We start from the raw sequence: 26,329 nt of genomic DNA on the forward strand, positions 1-26,329 counted from the left end.
ATGAGGAAGAGAAGTGGAACTGATATCATCACTGATAAGGACACCGGTATATCTCCTCAGACCAACAAGCATCAGCACATCAGTGAGAAGCAGAAAATTTGTGAGATGAATTATGGTTTAACTAAATATACTAAATATTTACAGTAGAGCTATTTCCATAAACACATTCCATTAGTGAGTGACATTAACGTTAAAGAATGAACCATCAGCTGAACAAAGCCCCAGAACCCCAAATAACTTCTGATCAGTTAATGTGCTGGGGAATAAGAAGCACTATAGAATCATTAAATGTCTACAGTAACAGAGTTACTGTCTATCTCGTCTGACCAGGACACTGCTGAAAGATAAACTCTAACAAAGTTTTCTTGTTTAAAGGTTAGAATAAAGTGTGTTGGTTGAAGCTGTGTACCTGTGTCCATACAGGACTAAACTGTGAACCTGGAAGGGACTGATGAACTTTCACAGGAATGTCAGTCCTCTGTAATAACCACGAGGCTTCTCTGAACTCACTCCCTCTACTGAAAGCCTAAAGTCATTGTCTGCCTAAGTACAGTCTCTACACCTACAGAATGAAACAGATACTCTGAGCAGCAGTGATCTCCAACTCTATGGGGAAAAACGTCCATGTGTGAATTGATCTTAGATCTATGTGAGAGTGGTTTTACAGAATACAGAAAGCTTTATACATCTCCGAAGGGCAGTTCAGTTTCTACAGTGCATCATCTAGACATACAACCATTCACACAACAATAATACATGGACTGGGTTCAAGTACAATTAATAAACGGCAGAAAGCAGAATAAATGGTGATAAAAGAGAATACATTTCTTTACAAGATAGAGAATAAAATAAGATAAAAATAACAGAATAAACGGTAATATGTTCTTATGAGAAACATATATTAATAACTAAAAAGATGAGTAATAAATAACTGAATGAATAAATGAATGAATGAATTGCACATATCCGTTCTACCTAAAGTACGTTGTACCAAGAACAGATCAGTCAACAATCATTTAATTTAACTCAGTATTTAACAGCTGAAGGAATAAATGATCTATCATAACAGTTTGTCTTTCTGGGAGGCAGCAAGTAGCGCTGACCTGATGGTATAAGAACAAAATCAAAAATCAAAAGCTCAAAGTATAGATCATGGAGACACCTGAGGAATTAATCTTGCGCAATAAATGAACTCTCTGGTGGACACGTTTGACCACTGACTCAGAGTTAATTTCAGATGAGAATCAAAAATCGTACCCAGATATTTATAAGATGTAACATGATATGATCCATAGTATAAACTGTTATAACTACTCGTAACCAACCAGTCCTCAACTCCTTTCATTTAACTGAGTTGCTCGGCCTTTCAGACCATCTCTCACGTCGTAACCCCGGTTGTCCAGGGAGTCAACACTCTGGGGATTAGGGTTACTTACCTAAATGTAAATAAAGTAAATACAACACTTAAATAAATCCTACAGTTTTACTTCTAAATTACCTCTCCTTATAGAAAGGCTGCTTCACTGTTTACCGGCTATTTCTTTTAGAGGAGAGCTGCTCCTTCAGAATAAACTTCTTGGTGCCAACCACATGCAGAATATAGTTAGAAACTAAACTGCTTGCAAAAATATTCAAACTTAATGTGGAGTACTTCTCCAACTAAAAGGACCAACTTGTGACCGTACCTGGTTCATCACCAAACATGAAAGCATCAGAGTTATCCAGACAATGTGGTGAAATTGTTCTTTCTCTGCAAATATACCTTCTTGTAAAAAGGTAAGATGCACACATGTAATGGAAGTTGTTGGACTTCATAACAGAACACTTGATTCTCTGTGAAACAGCACCTACTGATGAAGGTGGTATATTTGGTCACAACCATAAGGACAATTTAATTTGTATGGGTTAGGCACACCCATGGCATGATAGTTTTTGTTAAGCAGAGTAAACTTCTTGTAGGCATATTTAATCACTATCCGTTTCATGAATAAATCAGGGTTTTCTTGCATATAAAATACTTTCTTTTAGATTATCTCACATTATCTTCAGGCACTCTGAGTTTGATTAGACACTTCTGTTTGAAACATGTCTAATGTTACTGTGGCCAGACAATTCTTTCTTTAGTTTGTCTGTCCAGACCACACATTATATCACCTTATCTTATTTTATTATATATCTATATGTCCCCTGGCAGTTAGGTTTTCTTCTGACATGTCTACCATGCAGGGAAATACTTTTAGACAGTTTAGTGACTTTTTATTTTTTTTATGTAACTTCTTTGAGCATATCACCTTTATCTGCAGACAGTTTCAAAGACAATCAAATGTCTGCTTGCTTGTCCATGTAATGTTAATATTTTTTACCACTATTAACCCTAGTAATCTAGGAACTTGAAGAACCAACTGAGCAGCCAGCTAACAGTGTTTAGTTATTCTCATTTTACAGTTTCCAGTCTTTTCAGACTTAAGAAGCTATATTTAGTTGATAATGTGCAGTTATGTGAGACATAAAAATCTAGCTCAGTAATGATCACATACAGGTTCTATTATCCATTACAAACATATTTTTAAGTGCATATTTCAGGTTTCAGTGTCAGTGCACCTGAATGCCACATCACAAGTATTTTACCCTTTTACCTCTGAGTCAAAAAATCTACTGACTATTTTTAATCTGTCCTGAAATATACTTATTATGTCAACCAACACTAAATTAGTAAAAGAAAAGCGCACCCTCTACCTTCATGTTCTTATTCTGTGGTTCTTTACTGAACAGATCTTTTAGACTCTGTCAGATCTTTGTTTTAATTCAGATCAGCAGGACGGGGGACGTTTTAATAGCTCCTTTGGGCTCATGGGAAACACCAAACTCAGGAGCTATATAAGCACAACTCAGACAGATGCATGAATTAATCAAGTCACATTACTGATATTACTTATTAATCTTAATAATTAATCTTGCTTTCATGCATCATCACCTAACAACACACTGAAAACCTGACGTTAACATGTGAAGATTTGCCTCCAAGCTCATAACAACTTTATACTAAAAGTAAACACATGAGTCCCTCATTCAATTATCACTGGATATTTTATACACAGTAAAATGTTTTTGAGAGGATACAGGTTTTGTGCAGAGCAAAATATTCAATGTGCAAAATCGACCTCTCTAGTATTTAAAGTCAGAATGCAATGCATCCCTCTCATTCAGTTTGAGTTTACTAAACAACTACAACAGGATCTAGTCTGAGCAGTAAAAGAGTTTTGATCTGTTTAAGTGAGAATAATTGTCGACGTACCTGCTCCTGCTGCCTTTCAGAAAGAATGAACACATTTAGGCAGGTAACAGCACACCTGAGACATACGTAGCCTGAGGCTGTAGGCGTCAGCATGAGAGAAAGACATAGAGAGAAAACCATGAAATGGATGCTTATTCATTTCGGATTGAGAGTAAAATATTTAGTGTACAGATATTTTTGATCAGAAGACATGTTAAATTTGGTAGTTCAGTGTAATCTTAGGCCTCGTCCACACGTACGAAAACCATCTTTTCCCCCTCCGTTTTCCCTGGCATCGTTTCAAGAATATCTGCGTCCACACGGATCCATTTCAACACGACTGAAAACGCTACTTCATATTCCAGGCCTATAGGTGGCGTTGTTTCAGTTTCAGAAATTCACCAAAAACGGAGAGGAAGAGGCGGAGCATGCGCATAAATAAGCGCTGTTTACAAATCGGCTTTAGAAGAAACCAAACTCAAGGAGAAATGATGCCCTGGTAACCCTAATAGGCTCAATATCTTCTCCAGCAGGAACACCAGCATGTAGTCCGCCATTGCTGTTGATGTTGTTATGAGACGTCTCACGGGATATAAGAGGTGGAAGGCTGCTCGAGGGGTGTGGCGATGACGTCATCGAAACGCCCGTATGCGTTTTTCGCCGTCCACACGAAAACGCAAGAGCTGCGTTTGCGAATTTTTCCACCCTGGGACCAGGTTTCAGAAAAGTGCGTTTTAGGGCAATGTGTTTACAGGATTCGTGTGGACGATCGGCCAAAACGATGCAAAACATCTGCGTTTAGACCAAAAAGCGTCTCCGTGTGGACGGGCCCTTAGTTTGACCTCAGCTCTGACCAGGATTTTTTTTTTGTTATTGATGCTTTTAACCTGCAAACTAGGTAGATAAGATAAGATAAGATAATAAGATTGAAGTAGGTCCAGACTTTCTGACTTACTTTATGTAACCCTTTAAACAAGCCTAAATGAATAACATGATTATTACTGTTAAAATCAAGGTTAATTCATTGTGAATATTTACAGCGCTTAAATAAGTTCATATCACAGTTAACTCAACTCTCAACTCAACTTTATTTATAAAGAACTTTAAAAAAAAAACACAGCTGACAAATTGCTGTACATAATTAAGACAAACTATTAAAAACAGTAAAACAATAAAAATAATAAAAACAATAAAAGCACTAAACAAAAGCACAGAAACAGGGTCCCATGCTGGGTCCAAAGCCAAGGAATAAAATGGGTTTTAAGACAAGTTTAACAAATGGACAGTGAGAGCGCTTGTCTGACGTGCAGTGGTAGATCATTCCACAATTTGGGAGCAGCAACAGAGAAAGCTCAGTCCCCTCTGAGTTAAGAGGTCCTTTGTGTCTACTTCACTTTCTTTTTTTGACCATTTTAGCTGTAATAATTTATATGGAATGAATTTCCCCAAGGGTCTATATTTTTTTCAGATGTTTTAATTTTCACATCAGCTCTTTAAATATATCAATAATATGCTGTATACATCTAATTGTACAACTTGGCTCTGTCATGGCCAGTTTTGGCCAACTGACACCCATGAAAACTGAAATTTTGAATGCCTTGTAATTTACACTAAAATAATAAAATTTAGGTCAAATTGCTGTTATTCTAAACTCAGCACTTCAAAGTTGTAGTTTTTAATGGTTTCCTGAAGATGGTTTCTTGTTGTGGTCAGCATCCTTTTCTCTGCTGTGGTCTGCTGGGCGAACAGCATTACAGCCAGTGACGCCAACAAACTAAACAAACTGATCAGGAAGGCTGGCTCCGTCACTGGCTGCAGACAGGAAACATTTGAATCAGTGGTGGAAAGGAGGACTCTGAACAAACTGTTATCAATCATGGATAACCCTGACCACCCTCTCCACCAGATAAGAGACAGACAACACAGCAGCTTCTCCAGAAGACTCTGACAACTTTGTTGTCTCAAAGAATGCTACAGTAAGTCTTTCTCAGGACATCAGTCTGTAGACACATCTCACCCACTCCACAACACACTGGCCAGTCTAAGGAGTACCTTCAGTAACAGACTCATTCTACCCAAATGCACAACAGAACGCCACATCAAACTTTATAACTCCTCCCACTGAGTGTTGGTCACTCTTTAACACTTAGACACTGTTAATTTATTTGCAAATTCTACCTCTGTATATTGTGAATACTTGTGCAATATTGTTCCTTAAATGCATCTTACTTATTTTTATATATTTTTGTATTACCTTTATTCAGCTAGCAACTGTCACTTTATGGGAGCAACAGCAACAAAACAATTTCCTTGAAGGATTAATAAAGTATTCTGATTCTGATAACTCCTCATCTGTGTGTGACAGATGACACCCTGGACACCTTGCACATTTGCACATGGTTGTTTGATTATTGGTTGTAAATTCATTATATTTCATTGCAATTATTTTTTTTAATATTCACTTATTTTTAATATTCACTTATCTTATAATTCTTGTAAATATTGTGTATAGATTCTTGTTTTTTTAGTGTTTTATTTTTTATTTTGTTTATTGTTGATTTTATTTTTTTGTTATATATTATGTATGGTGTTGAGTGCCTGTACATTGCTGCTGCAACAGTGAAATTTCCCAGTTTGGAATTAATAGAGCGTCTATCTATTCATCTGTGTGATTTGTCCATTTTTGGCCAAGGGAGCAATTTCATGTAATGATCTTAGTTTCCAGTAGGGGCGTATGATGGCTAACTGCACACCAATGGAGTAAAAGATTGACACAGTTGTGACTCAGGTGTGATCTTAACGTTGTCAGATAATGTGCTGGTCCACGTGCTTGTGGAGCTTAAAAATGTATTTGCAAGATAGAGTAAATTATGAATTTCAATTGATGCAGACTTTTGAGCTTTGAGCTTCCCAGGTGTTGATGCACATGTTGAAAGCACCTGTAGCTTTGTTGAGCACAAAGATGGAGAGAAATCCTCTGCACTTCAAGAAGAGTCATCTTCTACCCAAGATGAGGACACATCCTCTCTTGAAGGTGAGGAGACACCCTCAGAGGATGACAGCATCAGCAGTGATGATGAGGAGTACCAGCCAAAGCCTGGTTCCTCTTCCTCAAGGAATGAGGACGATACAGACACAGGAGTGGAGGCTGAGCAGCTGATGGCAGAGACAGAGGAGCTGGTGGCTGAGTGGATGTCTCGTGATGGTAAGTTTATGGGGCTTCACACTGATGAAAGACCCTGCACTACTAACCAGTAGCCACTGGTATCACCCCACGGTCCACCCTTCAGCAGTCTGAGGTCTGACCTGTTTGACAGAGGAACAGAGGAAATGATTCAGCTGCTGTGCACCCAAGATTCTCTTGTCCATTTTCACCAAAACTACTATGGTGGTATCTTTTGAGCACAAAGCACAGGGAACCAGCAGTGATTCAGGTCCACTCCCACAGTGAACACTGGTACTGCTCCCCCAGCAAACCACAGCAAAGTACGGACTGGTAGAAAATCTCCAGCAACTTGCTGCATGCATTGAAAGACCAGAGCTTCTTCAGGAAGTAGAGTCTACTCAGGTCCTTCTTGTCCACAGCATCACTGTTGTCCCTCCAGTCCAGTCTACTGTTCATGTGGACTCCCAGGTGCTTATAATGGTCCACTACTTCCACCTCCAGGCCCTGGATGATGATGGGCTCCACTGGTGTCCTCTTCCTTCTGGAGTCATTGACCAGCTCCTTACATGTGCTATTGTTGTTGTTGTAATAACAGATTTGTAATAATACAAACAAACAAATAAATCTTATGTATGGAATCACCTAAAGCTGAGAGAGGGAACGAGAACTGATTGTGGCAAAGAGTAGCATAAATTGTCCTTCCAGAGATAGAGGGAAAGGGAGTTTGTCTCACCAATACCCATAATCCTTCTAGGGAATCCTGTCTTTGTCAAAGATGCTCTGAATGACCACAGCACAAGGATTCACCAGACTTCCTCCTGCAGGGTCACTCAGCTGGGGAGAAGCGAGCACAACCCACCTTAATGGGTTAAATCCTAACTCTGACAAAGAGTGATCTGAAGAGCCAGAGTAAATATTATGCAGTGGCTGATTGATGTACATGAGCCTCAGGAGTTCAGGCCTGTCATACCCCAACAGACACACACAATTGGGAGGAAAAAATTAAATTAATGAAGCCAATGAAGGGAAGCCTGTACTATGACAGGTTTTTAATGTATTTTGCTGCTTATGGATTTATTTGATGACCATCTAGTGAAAACAAAACTGAAACTCTCCATAAGCTAAAAGAATTAAGCTCTATGTGCACAAAAAAGAACTTTGGCATGAAGTAATAAATTAGTTTCCAGCTCTGAGATAACCCACTTCTAAGAACATGACAAACTAGGAAGTTGACAACACAACTTGCAGTAGAATATGTATATATATATATATATATTACCAGTGTAGCATCAGCAAATTAAATATGGGCTCAACAACACTATACTTGAGATCCTTTTTGATGTCAACATGTGTAATGAACCTTTGCCAGCAAATAATAGCTAACCTAAGAAACTTTATTGTCTCAATAACAGACCGATCAATCATTGACTAGTTGGTGCACAGATGCACATACCATAGTCAGGTTTATCAGCAGAACAGACGAAAGCTCTTAAAAAGTCACATAGGAAAAGCGCTGCATAAATACAAGTCTACACGATCTGGAAGACTGAAATCACCATGTCTGCATCACTCACTACAGGTCAGAGCTGTTTTAACTTTGTTTTTATGTCTGTTTGCTTTGTGTCCAAATGCTTTTACAACTAGCTTTATTTTTATGACATCACGAAAGCAGTTTATGCACAGCACAACACAAAACAAAGCAAATGCGTGAGGTAAACAATACAATACATTATTTGGCACAACCCAGCAACTGTAAACAGAGATGGACAGTACACAAAGGCTACCTGGACTTTTCCCCAACATTTTTATTATATTTTACCTTGAACTGGGGCAGAAGTGTTTCCTATGAGGAGCTATTAGCCACGGGGTATTATGATAAAGAAGCAGCTGAAGAATATACAATAAAAAACAGGAGGACACGTGACCCAATACAAACAAACACAAAAAAAACAGTTTTTTTTATTGTCAGTATGCTACAGTTCTATGTAGCCTTTTCCTGCAACGTGTGAGAAAGAAATCTAAAGCCATAAAGTAATGGACTCTGACTTGATTAAAAAGATCCATGAGATGTTGGGAGACTGTTCACTCCTGTCAGCCATCTGTATAGTTCCAAGAAACCTTCAAGAATACAAGAACAATACAGAAAATGTGACATAGACCTCGATGGACTTATGCTTCTAAGCTACATCTAAACCGGACATAACAAATGAGTGGATGGAGAACAATCAGCGTAGGTACCCTTACTTTATGACTTGCAGGTTAGAATATGCCAGTCTACAGACATGTGAGAAAGAATGCATTCCATTACTCAACATGTAAATAGATAGATAGATAAACAGATTAACAGAAGGAGTATGCCTAAATGAGCAGAGAAGGTTGGAGACTCACTGGCTAAATGATAGATTGAGTCAAGAATTGTAAAGGTGAAGGTTGAAAGCTTGGTGGACATGAATACTTGTTTTTATGTGTACAAGTGTATTTGATGCTTTCATGGTGTCAGTTTCTAAGATGCCATGGATTTGGGTTTGTGCATCACACACTGGTTCTGGGTCCATTGTTCACATCCCAAATGTTCCAATGGTGAAAAAAAATATTTTCAAACATAAAAAAGCTTAACGGTGGAAAGTCTATTGAAATATTTTATGATAGTTCTACTGTTACTGTAATTAATATTACATATTTTTAAGCTTTATCTTGGATGTTGGGCTTGAATTAAAGTGGCAAGCCTCCTGTTTGGCAGTGAAAAACAATCAGGTCGGTTGTGCCAACCTCCAGGTGGAGGGAAATGATGTGACGGAGCAGTCCTGTCTCCGACTGTAGAGACCAACTTGGACATACGGTACACTGATTGGCTGTTTTCCCTACAGAGCAGATTGCTAAGGGTGCACACTTTGCCATTTTGCAGTAAAAACACATCATAGGCCGGTCATTGTGGATTTAATAACCTTTTCTGCTTGTGTATGTTAATGAGTTCAAACAGAGGCTCCTCCCAATCACCATCTAAATAGGAGCGTAGCAACATACATTACAGTGATTTCACAGTCATGTGACCCCTCCAAATTATTATAGGGTTAACCCTAACCCTAACAACCTTTGTTGTAAAAGTGATTGAATTAATGAGGATGGTGGGAGGGGCCTACCTGCTTAAAAAGGCAAAAGTTATTTGATTCAAATAATTGATAGTAATTGAAAGTGATTGTAGCACGTTGAATTAAATTTAAAAATGCTCTTTGTATTTGACTCATAGGCAGTGACTCCTTCGGGTCCACCACTGTAGCAGCACCCAGCACTGCTCTCAGTTTGGATGCTGCTGACATCGCTGTGGTTGTCATCTATTTCGTCATTGTCATGGTGGTTGGAATCTGGGTAAGAACTGATTCAACACTTTTAACGCTCTACTTGAATTTACTCAAGGTTGTATTTTTTGGTCTCACGAAAATGTTACTGCCTGAGACATTCGTTAATCATACTCATCTCCCGAATGAGGATGAGCTGTACAGGAAATATACTACACACCAGACTCTTCAAACATTGCTTGTCTTTTATTAGAAATAATACACATTTATTTACATGTTCTCTTTGTCTATGTACTTAATGAGGAGATTAGCATTCTGCTGGGAGTTCATTCCTGGTTTGGATTCAAATCAGGCCAATACAAATTAACCCATCACAGTTAATCTAGCTATGCAACAGGAAAATGTAGCTCACGTGTGATATTTCATAAAACTTTTAAAAAATAAAATCATAAAATTTTTCTAGTTGTAAATGTAATGCTGCCCTAATCTAACCTCTGTCTCATCTATAGGCATCCTTGAGAGCCAATCGCAGCACAGTGGGGGGATACTTTTTGGCTGGCCGTTCAATGAGCTGGTGGCCTGTGAGTACCAAGTCTGGAGTCTCTAGACATGAATGGTTCATTAAAAACAGGATCAAAACAGATTCCTCCATGTGAAGATAAGCATGTCTGATAGAACAGGGCTTAACAGGGATAACACTCCAGCTTCTCACTAGTTCAAGTGGAAAGGGAAAACAAAGTATTAAGAACGTGGGCGCAGGGCTTGCTAATGAGACCACTGTCCCTGTCCTAATGTCCAAGCTAGACTCGTCCTTTGACATAATACCACAACCAGTCAGTTATGGCCGCTGGGGAGGCAGCACTGGCACAAGTAGAGCTGCCAAACTTGGCAAACTGATGAGGAAGACAAACTTTCCTACCAGCCCGATAAGACAAGAAATAATAAGACAACATTAAGATAAGAATATCTTTATCCATCTATTATAAAGGAACTTCAGTAATGACACTTTTATATCTGACCATTTGATAATAACATCTAATTAAAAAAAAAAATCCTTTATTATTGACGTCAGTGTTGTGTGCCAGTACAATGGAGGATAGATATCAAAACTTGAATCAGAAGGAAGTAGCTTGGTCTATAATCATGTTTGTGTTTTTCTGTTCTGTTTCATTATGTTATGATGTGTTATGAATATTATGGGTTAGGGTTAGTTAGTTAGGTAATTCAGTTTGTGGTTTCCTGTGTTATTTCTGAATCATTCAGTTGGAATGTAATCCAAACCCACTAGAGCCCATGTTATCTATGTATGATGTCCCTCTAAATATACAGATTTGTCCACTGATTCCTTCATGTTTTGAGGTATAAGTACCCAATTTTAAATTGACATCTAAATTGTAATGGACATGCTGTAATCTAAAGCTCTGGCATTTTTAAAGTACATATAACATAAGATAAGATTTTCATGTTGTCTATTCTCTGAATTTACAGATCGGAGCCTCTTTAATGTCCAGTAATGTTGGCAGCGGGTTGTTTATTGGTCTAGCAGGAACAGGAGCAGCTGGAGGCCTTGCTGTGGGAGGATTTGAATGGAATGTAAGAAACGCAGCTCACACACACCCACAGACGTTCCTGATAAAAACCTAAATTCCACACCAGTCATTTAGAGCTTGTTTCATCTTTAATTTTAAGTTTTACATGTGATGGACTTGTTTTACACTGCAGTCAGTTCAAATCCTAGAATTCACACTTTTTATTTTTTATTTATTGTTTTATATATTGACTATCAGTGTCAGGTAACATCAGTAATGATTATGTTCTGTAAGTAGACAGCTTATTTTGTGTGTCTTATTATGTTGTCCTTTGTATACTTCATTCTATCACGTACAAATCAGGTGGACACAAAATGGAGGAGTCAGGGATCAGGCAGGCTCAGAGGTTGTTTAATCAAATGCAGGGTCAAAACCAGGGATTCAGGAATCAGGCTAAGGTACAGAGGTCCGACAGGCAAAAACTCAGGAAACATAGAAAAGCTAAAGTCACAACAAGAAATCACCTGAAGAAAATACTAGCTGGAAAACTTAAGGTAAACCTACAAGACGATCTAGCACAGGAGGAATGGAGAACACAGCTTAAATACACGAGGGAGAGAGAGAGACAATGAGACACAGGTGAAACACATGAGGGCGGGGAAAGCAATCACAGACAGAACTAGACAGGAAGACAAACTTCAGCAGACTCAGACTACAAAATAAAACAGGAAGTGACAAAAAGGACAGAAAACTGAACTAAAAAACAACAGACACTACGTGATCATGACAGTACCCCCCCCCCCCCCCACCCCCCCCCCCACCCCCGTGGCGGCCCAGGACCTTGGGAGGCATGGAAGTCCCGAATAAGTTGGTGATCCAGCATGTGACGGGAGGGCAACCAGGATCTCTCCTCAGGACCATATCCCTCCCAGTCCACAAGGTATTGGAGTCCACGACCCCGCCACAGAAGGCAAAGTATTGTGAGCAAATTCAACCCAGGGGAGGGATTTGGCTCAGGAGGAAGGGGCGAAGCCCTGTTTATAGGTCTTGGTTACGCGTTCTGTTTGACCATTACTTTGGGGGTGGTAGCCAAAGATAAGATTGGGTTTAGCGTTAATTAGTTCACAAAATGTCTTCCAGAACTGGGCAATGAACTGGGGGCCCCGGTCTGACAGGATACGCTGAGGGAATCCAAAATCCTTAAACATTCTGGTCATAAGGATATCAGCGGTTTCTTTTGCTGAGGGGAGTTTAGGGAGTGGAATGAATTCAACCATTTTGGAAAATCAGTCTACTGTCGTGAGGATGACTGTTACCTTGAGATTCAGGCAACCCTGTGATGAAGTCCACTGAAATGTCTGACCAGGGTTGCCGAAGGACAGGCAAAGGTTGGAGGAGACCAGCTGGAGGAGTAGTGGACGACTTCGGTTGAGCACAAACTGTACATGCAGAGATGAATTCAATGACATCCTTCCTCATTTTGAGCCACCAAAATCTTTCAGCCAGTCTAAAAAGTGTGCGTCTTACTCCTGGGTGAGAACTGAGAAGAGTGTCCCCACTGAATTACCTCACTCTGGAGATTGGGGGGAACAAACAGCCTGTTGGGAGGCAATGTTGCAGGTCTGGGAATTGTCTGGTTGGCTTCAATCACCTTGGATTCAATGCTCCAGCACCCTTTCTGAGGGTACGATGGGGGGGTGTCTTTCCTCTGGTTCCTCAGGAGAAAACATCCATCACAAGGCGTCTGGCTTTTTGTTCTTCGAGCCTGGTCTGTAAGACACCTGGCTTGATGAGGATTTAACCTTTTGGCACTCATAATGTACTACAGGTTCTTGTGGTCTGTCCAGATGAGAACTGGATGGACCGCCCCCTCTAACCAGTGCCTCCACTCCTCCAGTGCCTCCACTCCTCCAGCGCCACTTTGACTGCCAGCTCCCGATCCCCCACCACATAGTTTCTTTCTGCTGGAGAAAGCTTGCGCGAAAGGATGGCACAGGGGTGAACCTTTCCATCCTTACCCGATCTCTGGGACAGGACCGCCCTGATGCTGACATCCGATACATCAACTTCAACGATAAATTGTCAATCCGAGCTCGGCAGAGTGAGAGGGGAGAGAGGAGAGGAGCTGCAGCGAAGGATTCCTTCAGGCGCTGGAAGGCTGCTTCTGTGGGGGGAGACCACTGGAAAAGAGTCTTGGAAGAGGTTAGTGCATGAAGGGGGGCAGCCACAGAACTAAAACCCTTAATGAATTTCCTATAGAAGTTGTCAAAACCTAGAAAGCGTTGCAGTTCTTTCCTGGAGGTTGGAGTGGGCCAGGTCAGCACAGAATAAACTTCTGAAGGGTCACGTTCCATCTTTCCTTCAGAAATCACATATCCCAAGAAGCTAACCTGGTCTTTGTGAAACTCACACTTCTCAGCCTTAATGTACAATTTATTCTTCAGCAGGCAAGTGAGAACCTCTTGTACAGTGGAAATGTGCTCATTCATACTCTGAGAAAATATCAGGATGTCATCCAAGTACACAAAGACATTTTTACTCAACAGGTCACGGAGGACATCATTTACCAAGGACTGAAAAACTGCTGGAGCATTTGTAACCCCAAAAGCCTTAACAAGATACTCGAAATGGCCAATGGGAGTATTAAAAGCTATTTTCCACTCATCTCCTTCTCGGATTCTGACTGGATGGTAAGCATTATGGAGATCTTATTTGGTGTAGACCTTAGCACCCTGAAGGACGTCGAATGCTGAGAAAATTAGTGGAAGAGGGTAACTGTTCTTTACTGTTGTAATGTTCAGTTGAGTGTCGTCAATGCGTGGCCTTAACGTTTTGTCCTTCTTGTCAACAAAGAAAAATCCGTCTCCAGCTGGGGAAGAGGATGGGCGAATGAGTCAGCTTCAACAGAAGTTTTGATGTATTCCTCCTTGGCAAGGCATTCGGGTGCAGACAGGGAGTACAGGTGGCCCTTAGGGATGGGGCCCCCGCCAGGAGATCTATGACACAGTCACTGTCTCTGTGAAGAGGAAGAGAAGTGGCCTTTCTTTTACTGAATACATCCTTAAGATCATGATAACATTCTGGAACCTTGAAATCTGGGAAAGTATCTGGTTCAGAACAAGCAAGCTCAGGGGCCTGTCTGGGATGTCCAGGAAAAGTTTTTGCTGCAGTCTTTTCCCCATTTCTGAATAGTTCCCAAGGTCCAATCAATATGGAGATTGTGAGATACCAGCCACGGATAACCTAAAATGAGGAGGTGTACAGCTGAATTGAAAAGGTGTAAGGATATTTGCTCTGAGTGTTCATCAGAGAAAGTGAGTGTAACTGGAGAGGTTTGATGTGTGACTTGACTCAGCAGCCTGTCATCCAAAGCTGTGGCAGTTAAGGGCTCTGGGATAGGAACAGTCTTAAGCCCTAACTGGTCGGCCAATTTAAAGTCCATGAGGTTAGTATCATCTTCTGAATCCTGAAAGTTTTCTGGGATGTGGTGGTAGTCAATGAATCTCCGTTGACGTTCGGCTGGAGACAACCGGGGGTGGCCGATCTGCATGGGTTCAGGAGCTTCGGAAGATGATTCAAACTCCTGGGTTGGAGCTGATGGGACAGCTGTCCGGGGAGTGGGTGCTTGGAAGAGGGGAGTAGTGGTCCTGCAGCACTGTTGTTCCAGGAGCCTCTGGTGTGGAGGTGGTCTGACTCCAATGCATCCATAGTTTGGCCAGATCGTACAAATCAGGTGGACACAAAACACTTAAGGTAAACCTACAAGACAATCTGGCACAGGAGAAATGGGGAACACAGCTTACATGGTCCTGACACATTCATTATATTGACACTGACAAAATTAATATGGCAACAAAAAGATATGTGATATGACTGTATGATAAATATAATGTGTGTGTTTGTATAGGCAGCGTGGGTCTTGGTGGCTTTGGGTTGGATTTTTATTCCAGTCTACATCTCTGCTGGTGTGGTGACCATGCCTGAATACCTGGCCAAACGCTTTGGAGGTCGGAGAATCCGCATATACATGTCCGTTCTATCACTCATTCTCTACATCTTCACCAAAATATCAGTAAGTCCCACACAAAAACATACAGTCAGCCCCAAAAATATTGGGACATCGACACAGTTCTAATCTTTTTGGCTCTATACACCACCACAATGGACTTTTGGTAACTTAAAAAGTGGGAGGCACATATACAAACTGTTGTAATTCCTACACCGTTCACCTGATTTGGATGTAAATACCCTCAAATTAAAGCTGAAAGTCTGCAGTTAAAGCACATTTTGTTCGTTTCATTTCTAATCTATTGTGGTGGTGTATACCCACACGGAAAGAACCTACATAAACATATAGGTTTTAATTTAGGTTTTGAATGTATGTGACATACATAAAATTGGCCGTTTTCATATATACGCATATATGCCATATATAACGTATATATGCAGCATATATGCACAGATAAACTGCATACAGGTTTCATATATCCTCATATACCCACACGGAAAGAACCTATATGAGGATATATGGGACTGCAGATGAAAAGTAGTTATTTTTACTAACTCTGGCATATTTACATGGTGTTTTTTTTATGCAATGTTCATTAATATGCATGGTCCCTATCAAATAAACCAATAAAATAAAAATTAAAAAAAAATAAAATATATTCACATATATGAAACCTATATGCAGTTTATCTGTGCATATATGCTGCATATATACGTTATATATGCAGCATATATGATAACATATATGCTGAATATCTATACCATATATGCGTATATATGAAAACAGCCAATTTTATGTATGTCACATATATTCAAAACCTATCTTAAAACCTATATGTTTATATAGGTTCTTTCAGTGTGGGTGGAGCCAAAAAGATTAGAATTGTGTTGATGTCCCAATATTTATGGACCTGACTGTACACATTTCCATGTATTACCTTGGAAGATATTTTTGTCCAGTTTCATATTCAGATTGTCCAATTCATGAAAAAATAGCAACTTTGGCAGCAATACTCTGTGTTTCCCAGACAGACATCTTTTCAGGGGCGTTATTCATCCAGGTATCATTGGGCTGGGACCTTTACCTGTCCACAGCCGTACTGCTTCTGGTTACTGCTCTTTACACTGTGGCAGGTACACAAACACTGACACACACACACACACACTGGCATAATGTGCTTGATATTTGTGTTTGTGTGATTATTGCGGTGTGTCTGTTGTGATTTGTTTGACTTAGTCTAGCCTCAACTTATAATTTAAATATTGACCACAGTAACAGACCAGTATGAATCTTCATCTTATCATGTATCTGTGTGTGTGTTGTAGTTGTGTTTTAAACACGTGTAATTAAAAATGTCAGTAACAACAGTGCTGAAAAAAGAAGGTGATGCAAATGGACACCGGCACAAATGCTTAAAGTAATCCAGGATTTCATGTGCTTATTTAATGACAGCAGTCAATATAACGATGGAACAATTATTTGAACTGTTCAACTGAACATATAACTAAACATCAGAACATTTCTTCTCAGTTCACGCTACAGTTTTGGTTCTGCTTTTCAGAGGGTTGACACGACATATTTTCAGACACACGTTCTCTGTCCGGTGGTGGGAGTTTGCTCACCAGTCTGTATGCTCACCTGTCTGTGTGTTCACCTGTCTGTGCTCACCAGTCTGTGTACTCACCTGTCTCTGTACTCACCTGTCTCTGTGCACACTTGTCTGTGTGCTCACCTGTCTGTGTGCTCACCTGTCTCTGTACTCACCTGTCTCTGTGCACACTTGTCTGTGTGCTCACCTGTCTGTGTGCTCACCTGTCTCTGTGTTCACCTGTCTCTGTGCTCACCTGTCTCTGTGCTCACCTGTCTCTGTGCTCAGGTGTCTGTGTGCTCACCTGTCTGTGTGCTCACCTGTCTCTGTGTTCACCTGTCTCTGTGCTCACCTGTCTCTGTGCTCAGGTGTCTGTGTGCTCACCTGTCTGTGTGCTCACCTGTCTGTGTGTTCACCTGTCCGTGCTCACCTGTCTGTGCTCACCATGTGTCAGTGTGCATCGGGGCGGAACTCCACCATGCGTGATACAGGAAGCAGAGGAAAATTGTAAATGCTTGACTATGTGGAGACAGACTTGACAAGCAAATAAATAATATCAATAACATCAGGCTATTCAGTTTGTTTAATAAAATAACAAGGTATAGACCTGTTCTATAGGAAAGGTAGCCTTAAATGACTTCTGTTGTGATCTAGTGCTGCATAGAAAATAAAATTAAATAAAATTAACTTGTTGGAGGGGCGGGGCAGCACCCCCTAATACAATGGTAGGGGAAACACTGGTCATGTAATGTGATGTACTGTGTGTTGATGTTATTTAATGTAATGTGACATGATGTAATTTAACCTGTGCAGGCGGACTGGCAGCAGTGATCTACACTGATGCACTCCAGACTTTGATCATAGTTGGCGGTGCTTTTGCACTGATGTTCATAGGTAACACACACACAGACACCAATAAATCTTGTTGAATGAACATTATATCATTACCCCTCATCTTATTTATTAGTTAACGAGTTAACACGTGTCTGTACATTTGTTTTGCAGCGTTTGCCAAGGTTGGCTGGTATGAAGGCCTTGTGGATCTTTATATGTCAAGTGTTCCCTCTGTGACTGTTGCCAACACCACCTGCCATTTACCTCGTGGTGATGCCTTCCACATGCTCAGAGACCCTGTATCTGGGGATTTACCTTGGCCAGGTCTGGTGTTTGGGCTCACTGTATTGGCTACATGGGTCTGGTGCACAGATCAGGTAACTTCAGTTACACTCATACATGGAATTGTTCACTCATTTAACATATTTGGTGTGGAAATCACACGTTTCTTTAAAGTCAAAATCAAATTTATTGATGAAGCTTAAATAAAACTGTAGCCAAAAACCTCAATTCCGTGCTAAGTGTGAGAATATGTAAGCCTGTATGTGCCCACAACAACAATGGAAACTGCTCTATTGCTATTTAACTGTTTGCAACATTTTCCAAAAAGGGATCGGAGTCAAAGGATTTGAGATGAAAGCCTGAAATTAATTCCAGTAAGATGCTGAGATGCAAGATGTTACAATAATGTCACTTCTACAACTTATTCCATCTTATCAAAACAAAATTGGCCCAGTGGAATACATCTGTGGTTTAGTTTTGCAGGGTATTATTGACAAACCTGTTTAAACATGGACCGGTCTAGACTTCTGTTAAATCACAAGAAACACTGTAATTATATTGGCTGGTTCTATTATTTTATTTTGTGTTGAAATATCAATATTCTTACTCTAGAATGGTTGACTGACTCCACCTTTAAATACATCCATGAAATGACAGTGGGATGTTATTTGTATTACTATTTATAACAGTAAGTCAGTTACATTTATCCAAGGGTTAGTATGTTTTTAAGTCTCAGCCAGCAACAGTTTCATGAGAAACATTTTTAGCGGAAAATACTGCTAACAATCTGGGGACAAAACAGTTGCAAAACAGGATCTTTGCAATGATCCACAAATAAATATATGAAAGAAAACAACACATTTTTTTTTTTTCTAGGAAAACCATTAATTAACTTCACCTGAACATCATGTCCCCATGTTCATCATAATCAGTCCAATAACTCGCACAGGTAGACGGGACAAAGGAAGGAAGAGCAGCTAACCCTAAACCCATGCCATATTAATGTAATTTATTCATTCATTCATTCATCTTCTATACCCGTTTAGTCCTGTTAAGGGTCACGGGGGTCTGCTGGAGCCTATCCCAGCTGTCATCGGGCGAGAGGCAGGGGTACACCCTGGACAGGTCGCCAGTCCATCGCAGGGCTAACACAGAGACAACACACTCACACGCACACCTATGGCCAATTTAGAATCACCAATTAACTTAATGAGCATGTCTTTGGATGGTGGGAGGAAGCCGGAGTACCCGGAGAGAACCCACGCAGACACAGGGAGAACATGCAAACTCCACACAGAAAGGCCCAGCCGGCCCATGGATTCGAACCGGTGACCTTCTAGCTGTGAGGCATCAGTGCCAACTACCTCGCCACTGTGCCGCCCCGCATTAATTTATGACAATCACAAATTTGACAAGAACAGAAATCTTTTAATTACAATCATATAGCATGATGCATAATATGATTACTAAATTGTGTTTGCATATACAGGTTATAGTCCAGAGGTCTCTGTCCGCCAAATCTTTGTCGCATGCCAAAGCAGGCAGTGTGTTGGGAGGCTATCTAAAACTTCTGCCCACGTTCTTCATAGTGATGCCAGGCATGATAAGCCGAGCACTTTTCCCAGGTCAGTCTACTGTGGGAAAAGTTGTTTTGGTTTGGTTTTGTCCTAAAAAAGAGGGTTTTAAATCACAAAAGTTTGACAAATTACTGTAAGCTACAGATGTGAAAAGATATTTTGTTCACTATGTGTATTATTGTCCGAAAAATGTTTTGAACTGCTCCTTGGTTTCATTTCCCTAACCAACTACGACTTTAAAACCTTTTCATCCTTTCTGTGTGTTTGATTTGTATTTGCAGATGAAATTGGTTGTGTGGATCCAGCAGTGTGTCAGCGTGTATGTGGAGCTTCAGTTGGTTGCTCCAACATTGCTTACCCTAAACTGGTGATAGAGTTAATGCCTGTGGGTGAGTATACCACAAACACACATATATCGAATATTGTGTCTGAATCCACAAATTAACAAATCACATGCCTCAAATATGTAGTGTTGTTTCCCACTGGACTCAAAAGAACATGCAAATTATTCCAGATCATAGTCCAAACAGAGTAAAAAAAAACTGATACAAACACCAGAACAGATGAATAGATATCTACTTTATTTACTTCAAACTGGTAAAAACAGTCCATAGTAGGCTTTCAGTTTTTACCTTTAGAAATTAGGAACCCCAGGAAGCCTGAACTTTATTGGGATCTGATGGATCTAGGCCTTTAAGGGCCTTGGATGGAAAGAGGATCTAAAATCTATTCTGGATTTTATAGGGAGCCAATGAAGAGCAGCTAAAACTGGAGTAATATCTCTCTGGCTAATGCTCACACTGCAGCATTTTGACTAAATTTGAGGCTTTTTAGAGACATATTTATATCAGCCTGATAATACTGAATGACAGTAATCCGGCCTGGAAGAAGCAAATGCATCAACTAGTTCTTTAGCTTTGAGACAGGATGAAAGAAGACAGTTGTGGTTGCTGTTTTTCTGAATTAAAGTCTGTATTAAATGTCCTGGTCAGATATCAGCCCAAGGTTTCTCCCAGTAGAAATGAATGCCATCCGGAGAAACTAGATGATCAGAGAGTGAAACTCTGAGGAGTTTAGACACAATTATAATGACTTAATTTGTGTCAGAATTTGTGTCATGAATTGGACAATCTGTATATGAAACTGGAAAAAAGTATCTTGTTGAGGTGTGTCATGAAAAAATTAAGTTGTTTAAAGAATTTGGCGTTAAAAAAGACTGATATCTCCAGAGATGTTTTTGGGAAACATGATGCAAAGTACTTTTGGGTGCTAGATCATTAAACTGCCAATTAATCATGTCTCCCTGAGCTGAGTTATGGATTCAGCACATGCAAATACAATTATAAGTACTCAAAGCATAAAGCATTCCTAGTACCTTACCATAAACATAACAGTCACAACCAAATTCCCAAAACTCACACCCATCAGATCGCCATGTTAGCGATTTAGCACTGAATTTACACATACTGTGTCAGTTTAATTTGTATGGGCCTGTGCATCCGCAGACCGGTCAGTTTTTCCAACATACCTGTGCCATTTATCTCTCTTCTTCACAGGTCTCCGTGGTCTAATGCTAGCAGTGATGTTAGCAGCATTAATGTCATCTCTGACTTCCATCTTTAATAGCAGTTCCACTCTGTTTACACTGGACCTCTACCACAGAGCCAGGCCTAGAGCTTCTGAGAAGGAACTCATGATTGTTGGAAGGTAGAGGGGCTGCAATTTTATCGATGATCTAAGGCTTCACAAACAGGGACCATACCACAACAATGAGCATTTTTTTGGTCCTGTTAGGCAGTATAACGGTATTCCTGTTTATTTTGGATTTTCAAGGTGCACGAGATTCTTTCTATTCTATTGGCCAAATGTGGGTGTGAGAAAATCCATGAAACGTGCTGCTCATATCTCTGGCCCTTTTATTTTTCACTTGAACAAAATATACTTGGTTTGTGGTTTTGGTAGTGGTCATCTTTTAGAGACATTAGATACAAAAACACTGCATTTTATGTATTACTTACTGGTTTCTGCTTTTGTACTATTGTTTTTGTTGTCATCTTTGTTGTCAAGTACAATGGTTTGAAAAGGTTCCCCATTCATCAAAAGTTTGTGTGAATCATTTTCAACAACTGAATTTGATTGCAATACCATCTCGTTAATCCCTTTGATGTGTTTATACATCTTTCTATATTGTTCTTTAGTCGGTCTATGCTTGTATTTGACAAAATATTTGAACTTTTAATGTTAGCTTTCCTCCATCCAGCCTGTGTACAGTACACAGGCACTTTTGGAGATGCCACAAGCAGCAATGTCCTGCAGGTAGACCATCAACCTCAACCTTTGTCTGAATCCTTCCTACCCAGAATTGAACAGTAAACTCTCATTCTTAGCCATTGTCCTTGCTGGTGAATCCAGTTCTGTACTCATGTTTAATGATTATGGAAGAAAATATCTTGTATTGATTCATTTTATTTCCACCCAGAGCAATAACCAATAATGTTGTATTTTTTAGGGTGTTCATCCTTGTCTTGGTATGTGTCAGTCTGTTGTGGATTCCAGTTGTCCAAACAGCCAACAGTGGACAGCTGTTTGATTATATTCAGTCAGTGACAAGCTTTCTAGCACCACCCATAACTGCTGTATTCCTGATGGCTATCTTCTGGCCACGAGCAAATGAGCAGGTAGGTTTATATACAAACAGGTAAACAACATCATCTTCATGACAGAAGAGAGTTTAACATAAAAAAATTGTGTAAGTCTTATTTTGTGAAAAATTAATGTGAATGTACATTTGATTAGGCATCCGATGCATGGTGTACTTTATGAAGCCGTTGGATGAACCAAATGGTTACCAGACTATTACCCTACCTGTTTTGATTTTTAGCTCAGTTTACATTATTTTACATCTCATTGATATTTGTCTGTGTGTTTGTTGCAGGGTGCATTTTGGGGTCTGATGACCGGACTAGTGGTAGGACTGATCCGCATGGTTCTAGAGTTCGCCTATATACCTCCTTCTTGTGGTCAGCCTGATCATCGGCCAACTGTTCTGACTGCTGTCCACTATCTGTACTTTGCTCTCATCCTATTGGCTCTCACCTGCCTTGTCATTGTTTGTGTCAGCTTGGCCACTGCTCCAATACCCGAAGAACATGTAAGCAACATACATACGTTCATTTGATTAATATTCAAGATTTCAAATAGAGAAACAGAAAATTAAAAAATGCTGTTTGAAATCTGCAATATTTAGAAGCATGTTTATTGTCTGATTTACTGCTGTTCATTTGTAGGAAGTTGCAGGAGAACCAACATTTATTTTCTGTTAGGCAGAAGGGGCAGAGGGTGGAATAGTAGAGGTTGGCTTTGTAATTAGAGCTGGGTGCCATTCGCGTAGAAATTAAAATGTACCTAATATTTATGGAATTTATTGCAAAGTGGAACTAGGTAAATGACGAACAGTAGTGGACCTAGGATGGAGCCCTGGGGTACTCCTCTGGTGGCAGGTGAGGGGTGGGATCTAAAGTGTTTCAGCTGGACAAATTCACTGCAGTGGGAGAGATATGATGTGAACCATTTGAGACCTTCAAGGAGGATACTGTGTGAGATGGTATATGGTAAATGGCCTTGCTTTTAAATAACACTTTTCTACCTATTGGTACTCAAAGTGCTTTATAGTCACAGACACATCTATCCATTTGCTCACACAAGCATACACACATTCACACACCAGTGCCATGCACTGGGAGCAACTGGAGGTTCAGTGTCTTGGTTTTTTGAGTATAGGGTAATTGTAGCAGTTTTGAGAGATGATGGAACGTGGCCAGACATCAGGGAGGAATGTATAATGTTGGTTCCTAAACAAGCAAAAGTAATATTGCTGGTGAATAGCGTCAAATTTAGTTTCAATAGTCATGAAATTGTTGCAATAAGCAGTTGAGGTGAGCTGGAAGAATATCTGGTGGAGGTAAAATCCTGTTGACTGTGGAGAAAAAGATTCTGGTGTTCCCTTCACCCGACTTTATCAAATCGGAGTACTACGTGTTTTTTGCTGAGAGCATCACGATAATGAAAAAGATGGTTATGGAACATCTGTTTGTGCACAACAAGTCCAGTTTTTGTGTCCAGGTGACGACCTTTAGCCTTGAGTTGACGGAGCTCTGGTGTGTACTATGATGATGCGTGAGTGAAGGAGACAGTCTGGAGCATGAGTATATAAAAGGCTGTGAATATGGTTGAGAATAAGTTCTCCGTTGCAGGTAAACTGTTGATTTTGGCAGTAAGAGAGACTAGGCGTAGCTGTTTATTACGGGATAGGGTTAGCTTGTTATTAAAAAGTATTAGCACATGATCAGAAATGGGAAGATCAACTAGTGTGCAATCGTGTGGGGTGAGGTATGAGCTAATGGTCATTTAGAAGATCTTGGATAAGATGACCGTTGTTCGTAAGTGAGCGGATGTTGATTAGACCGAAGCTGATGTTGGCGTTGTCGTGTTTGACATTCTAATCAGCCAACTTGGTTAGGCTGGCCAATACACTGTGGTCAACCAATTTTATTGGTTTATAGTCATGAAAGTGGAAGCTCCAATGGGACCCACGGTGTACATGTTTCTGACAGGAGTGGCGAGCGATGTCCAAGTCAAGTTGTAGTGCCAGTGGATGTTCGGATAGGTGGATATGTAGTTGCAGGAGTATTGGATTATTGCTGTCGATGGATGGAGAAAGACAAGACAATCCATGCAAGCACAGACTGCACAGTTTAATGATCCACATACAGTAGTTGCTGAGGATAACCCAATTGAGGCTTCCTGGCAGCAGTCAAACATGAGGCCAGAAAGCAGCAGACAAGCAATCCAAGCACACACACAGAAGAACTGATTTACACTTATGCAACCAGGACAGATTCAGCCTAGACCACATTGGTGAATATCTGTTAAGTCTGCAACGAGTACACTGGAACTCACTCGAGTGTTGCAAAGAAACACATTTTTTGTGCAGTGAAAAGATCAAGTCCTCAATTTAATATGAATCTTCAGTAAATGTCCCAGATTGAAAAGCACTGACAGTTTTAATTTAATGCTGTGCTGATTGTCCTTACATCCTCTCTAGCTGTACAGGCTGACCTGGTGGAGCAGGTATAGTACTGAGACTCGGCTTGACCTCACGCATCCCCAGATGACTTCTGACCCAGTGAATGTGAATGTCAGGTCTGACTCAGACTCTGTTCAAAATCCCACTTGGAAGAGAATTGCTCTGTGGCTGTGTGGTCTGACTGGTCCGAGCTCTCAGTCTGCAAGTCCAGTGACTGAAGACAGCAAACTCCTGCTGCATGAGAAACCACTCTGGAGAAGAATCTGCAATGTTAATGCTCTGTTACTCCTGACTGTGAATGTGTTTCTCTGGGGATACTTTGCCTAATGTTGATTTTTCAAATTTCCTCAATTTGTTGCTTCTTCAATTTTCTGGGACTCTTTTGTGTTTCCTCGTCTCAGGAAGAAAATACAAAAAGTGGAAAACCAGTGATTTTTTTGTGTGGTTTTTACCTACAATATAATTATTAAACTGAGTGAGTACGAAGGCATCAATGTTTTTTGTTAATTTTATTGTAAATGTATAAAAAATTGTGAAGCAATTTGTGTACCATAATGTTGTATAAGAATTTAATTTGTATTAAAAAAAAGTGTTTTGAGTGATATTGTGATACCAAATCACAAAATAATAATAATAATAATAAAAAAATAATAATAACAAAATAATTGTTACGGCCAAATGAGATGGGTTTCTATTCCTCAAATTCATAAGTGTGAAAGTGAAGGACTGCAAAGCACTCGCAGTCCTTAGCTTTAGCAACCAATTTCTATTAATTTTCAATGGAATCCACAAAAGTGAGGCCACCTTTACAAGGAATTATTATTCTGGTCTGGATTAGTACCTGATTGGAACAAAAATTCAATTTGTGGTGCTGTTGTTTTTCATCCTTGTTGAGCCATAAACATGAGGGATCCGTTCAGTATCCACATTTGTGAGACATAACTGCAACAAAAACCAATGGGTGGTGCTGTTCTTGCTTTTTTGTAAGACCAGTATACTAAGTTGCTGGTAGAGATTTACTGCTTTATAAGGAATAAATGTGGAATTATGAAGACTTGTTTTGCCTGGTGTTATCTGGTGTGATGTATTCATTTTCTTAATTTAAAAGAAAATCTTAGCTCACAAGAATATACAGAAGTGAAAAGGCCAGCCTTATGAGCCCTGAGAAGAACTGTTCAATTCAATTCAATTCAATTTTATTTATATAGCGTCAATAACAATACAAATCGTCTCAAGACGCTTTACAAAAACCCGGCCTGAAACCCCCAGAGCAGCCTGAAGGCAACGGTGGCAGGAAAAACTCTCTTTTAACAGGAAGAAACCTCGAGCAGAACCCAGCTCATATGGAGGGACCCATCTGCCTAAGGCCAGCCGGGTACAGACAGAAGAAAGAGACAAGAGAACAGCAAAGAGAGAAGAGAACAGCAAGATAAACATACATCTGTCATAGATACACATATCTGACTAAAGCGTACATGTGGAATCTTATGATACAAACTGATGATGTTACATGACAGTTTGAAAATGTAAGAGGAATCATCGGCAGGTTGGAGAATTGTTCATTCAGGTAGGAGTGGATAACTGCAGGATTCCATGAAGACTGGGCAGGCTGATGAGACCACGACAACAGATGTAGTATAGAGCTCTACAGGAAACGCACAACTCCAGGCCAGAGATACTCACAAGAA

The 26,329-nt window shown here is 40.1% G+C and overlaps 2 protein-coding genes across 3 annotated transcripts in view; one reads left to right on the plus strand and one right to left on the minus strand.

Moving 5' to 3' along the window:
• lamb4 (laminin, beta 4) overlaps positions 1-3,316 on the minus strand; it is a 41,830-nt gene extending 38,514 nt beyond the window's left edge. For both annotated transcript variants that reach the window (XM_084554444.1, XM_084554443.1), the window contains exon 1: positions 3,296-3,316. The gene's annotated coding sequence lies outside the window, so the exon portion shown is untranslated. The remainder of the gene's footprint in view (positions 1-3,295) is intronic.
• Positions 1-25,188, plus strand: slc5a9 (solute carrier family 5 member 9; the record flags this gene model as incomplete). The annotated part of the gene is made up of 15 exons (XM_084554878.1): positions 1-100; positions 6,309-6,479; positions 9,688-9,806; positions 10,246-10,317; positions 11,225-11,371; positions 15,173-15,337; positions 16,302-16,407; positions 17,676-17,756; positions 17,868-18,073; positions 19,468-19,603; positions 19,837-19,944; positions 21,112-21,262; positions 22,065-22,233; positions 22,491-22,706; positions 24,660-25,188. The coding sequence occupies 15 exons, from the start codon at positions 1-3 to the stop codon at positions 24,966-24,968; spliced, it is 2,256 nt and encodes a 751-aa protein (XP_084411004.1). The 3' UTR covers positions 24,969-25,188.
• Positions 25,189-26,329: the final 1,141 nt, after the last annotated feature.

This window comes from Chelon labrosus, assembly GCF_963514085.1.
Source record: "Chelon labrosus genome assembly, chromosome: 11".
Lineage (NCBI taxonomy): Eukaryota > Metazoa > Chordata > Actinopteri > Mugiliformes > Mugilidae > Chelon > Chelon labrosus.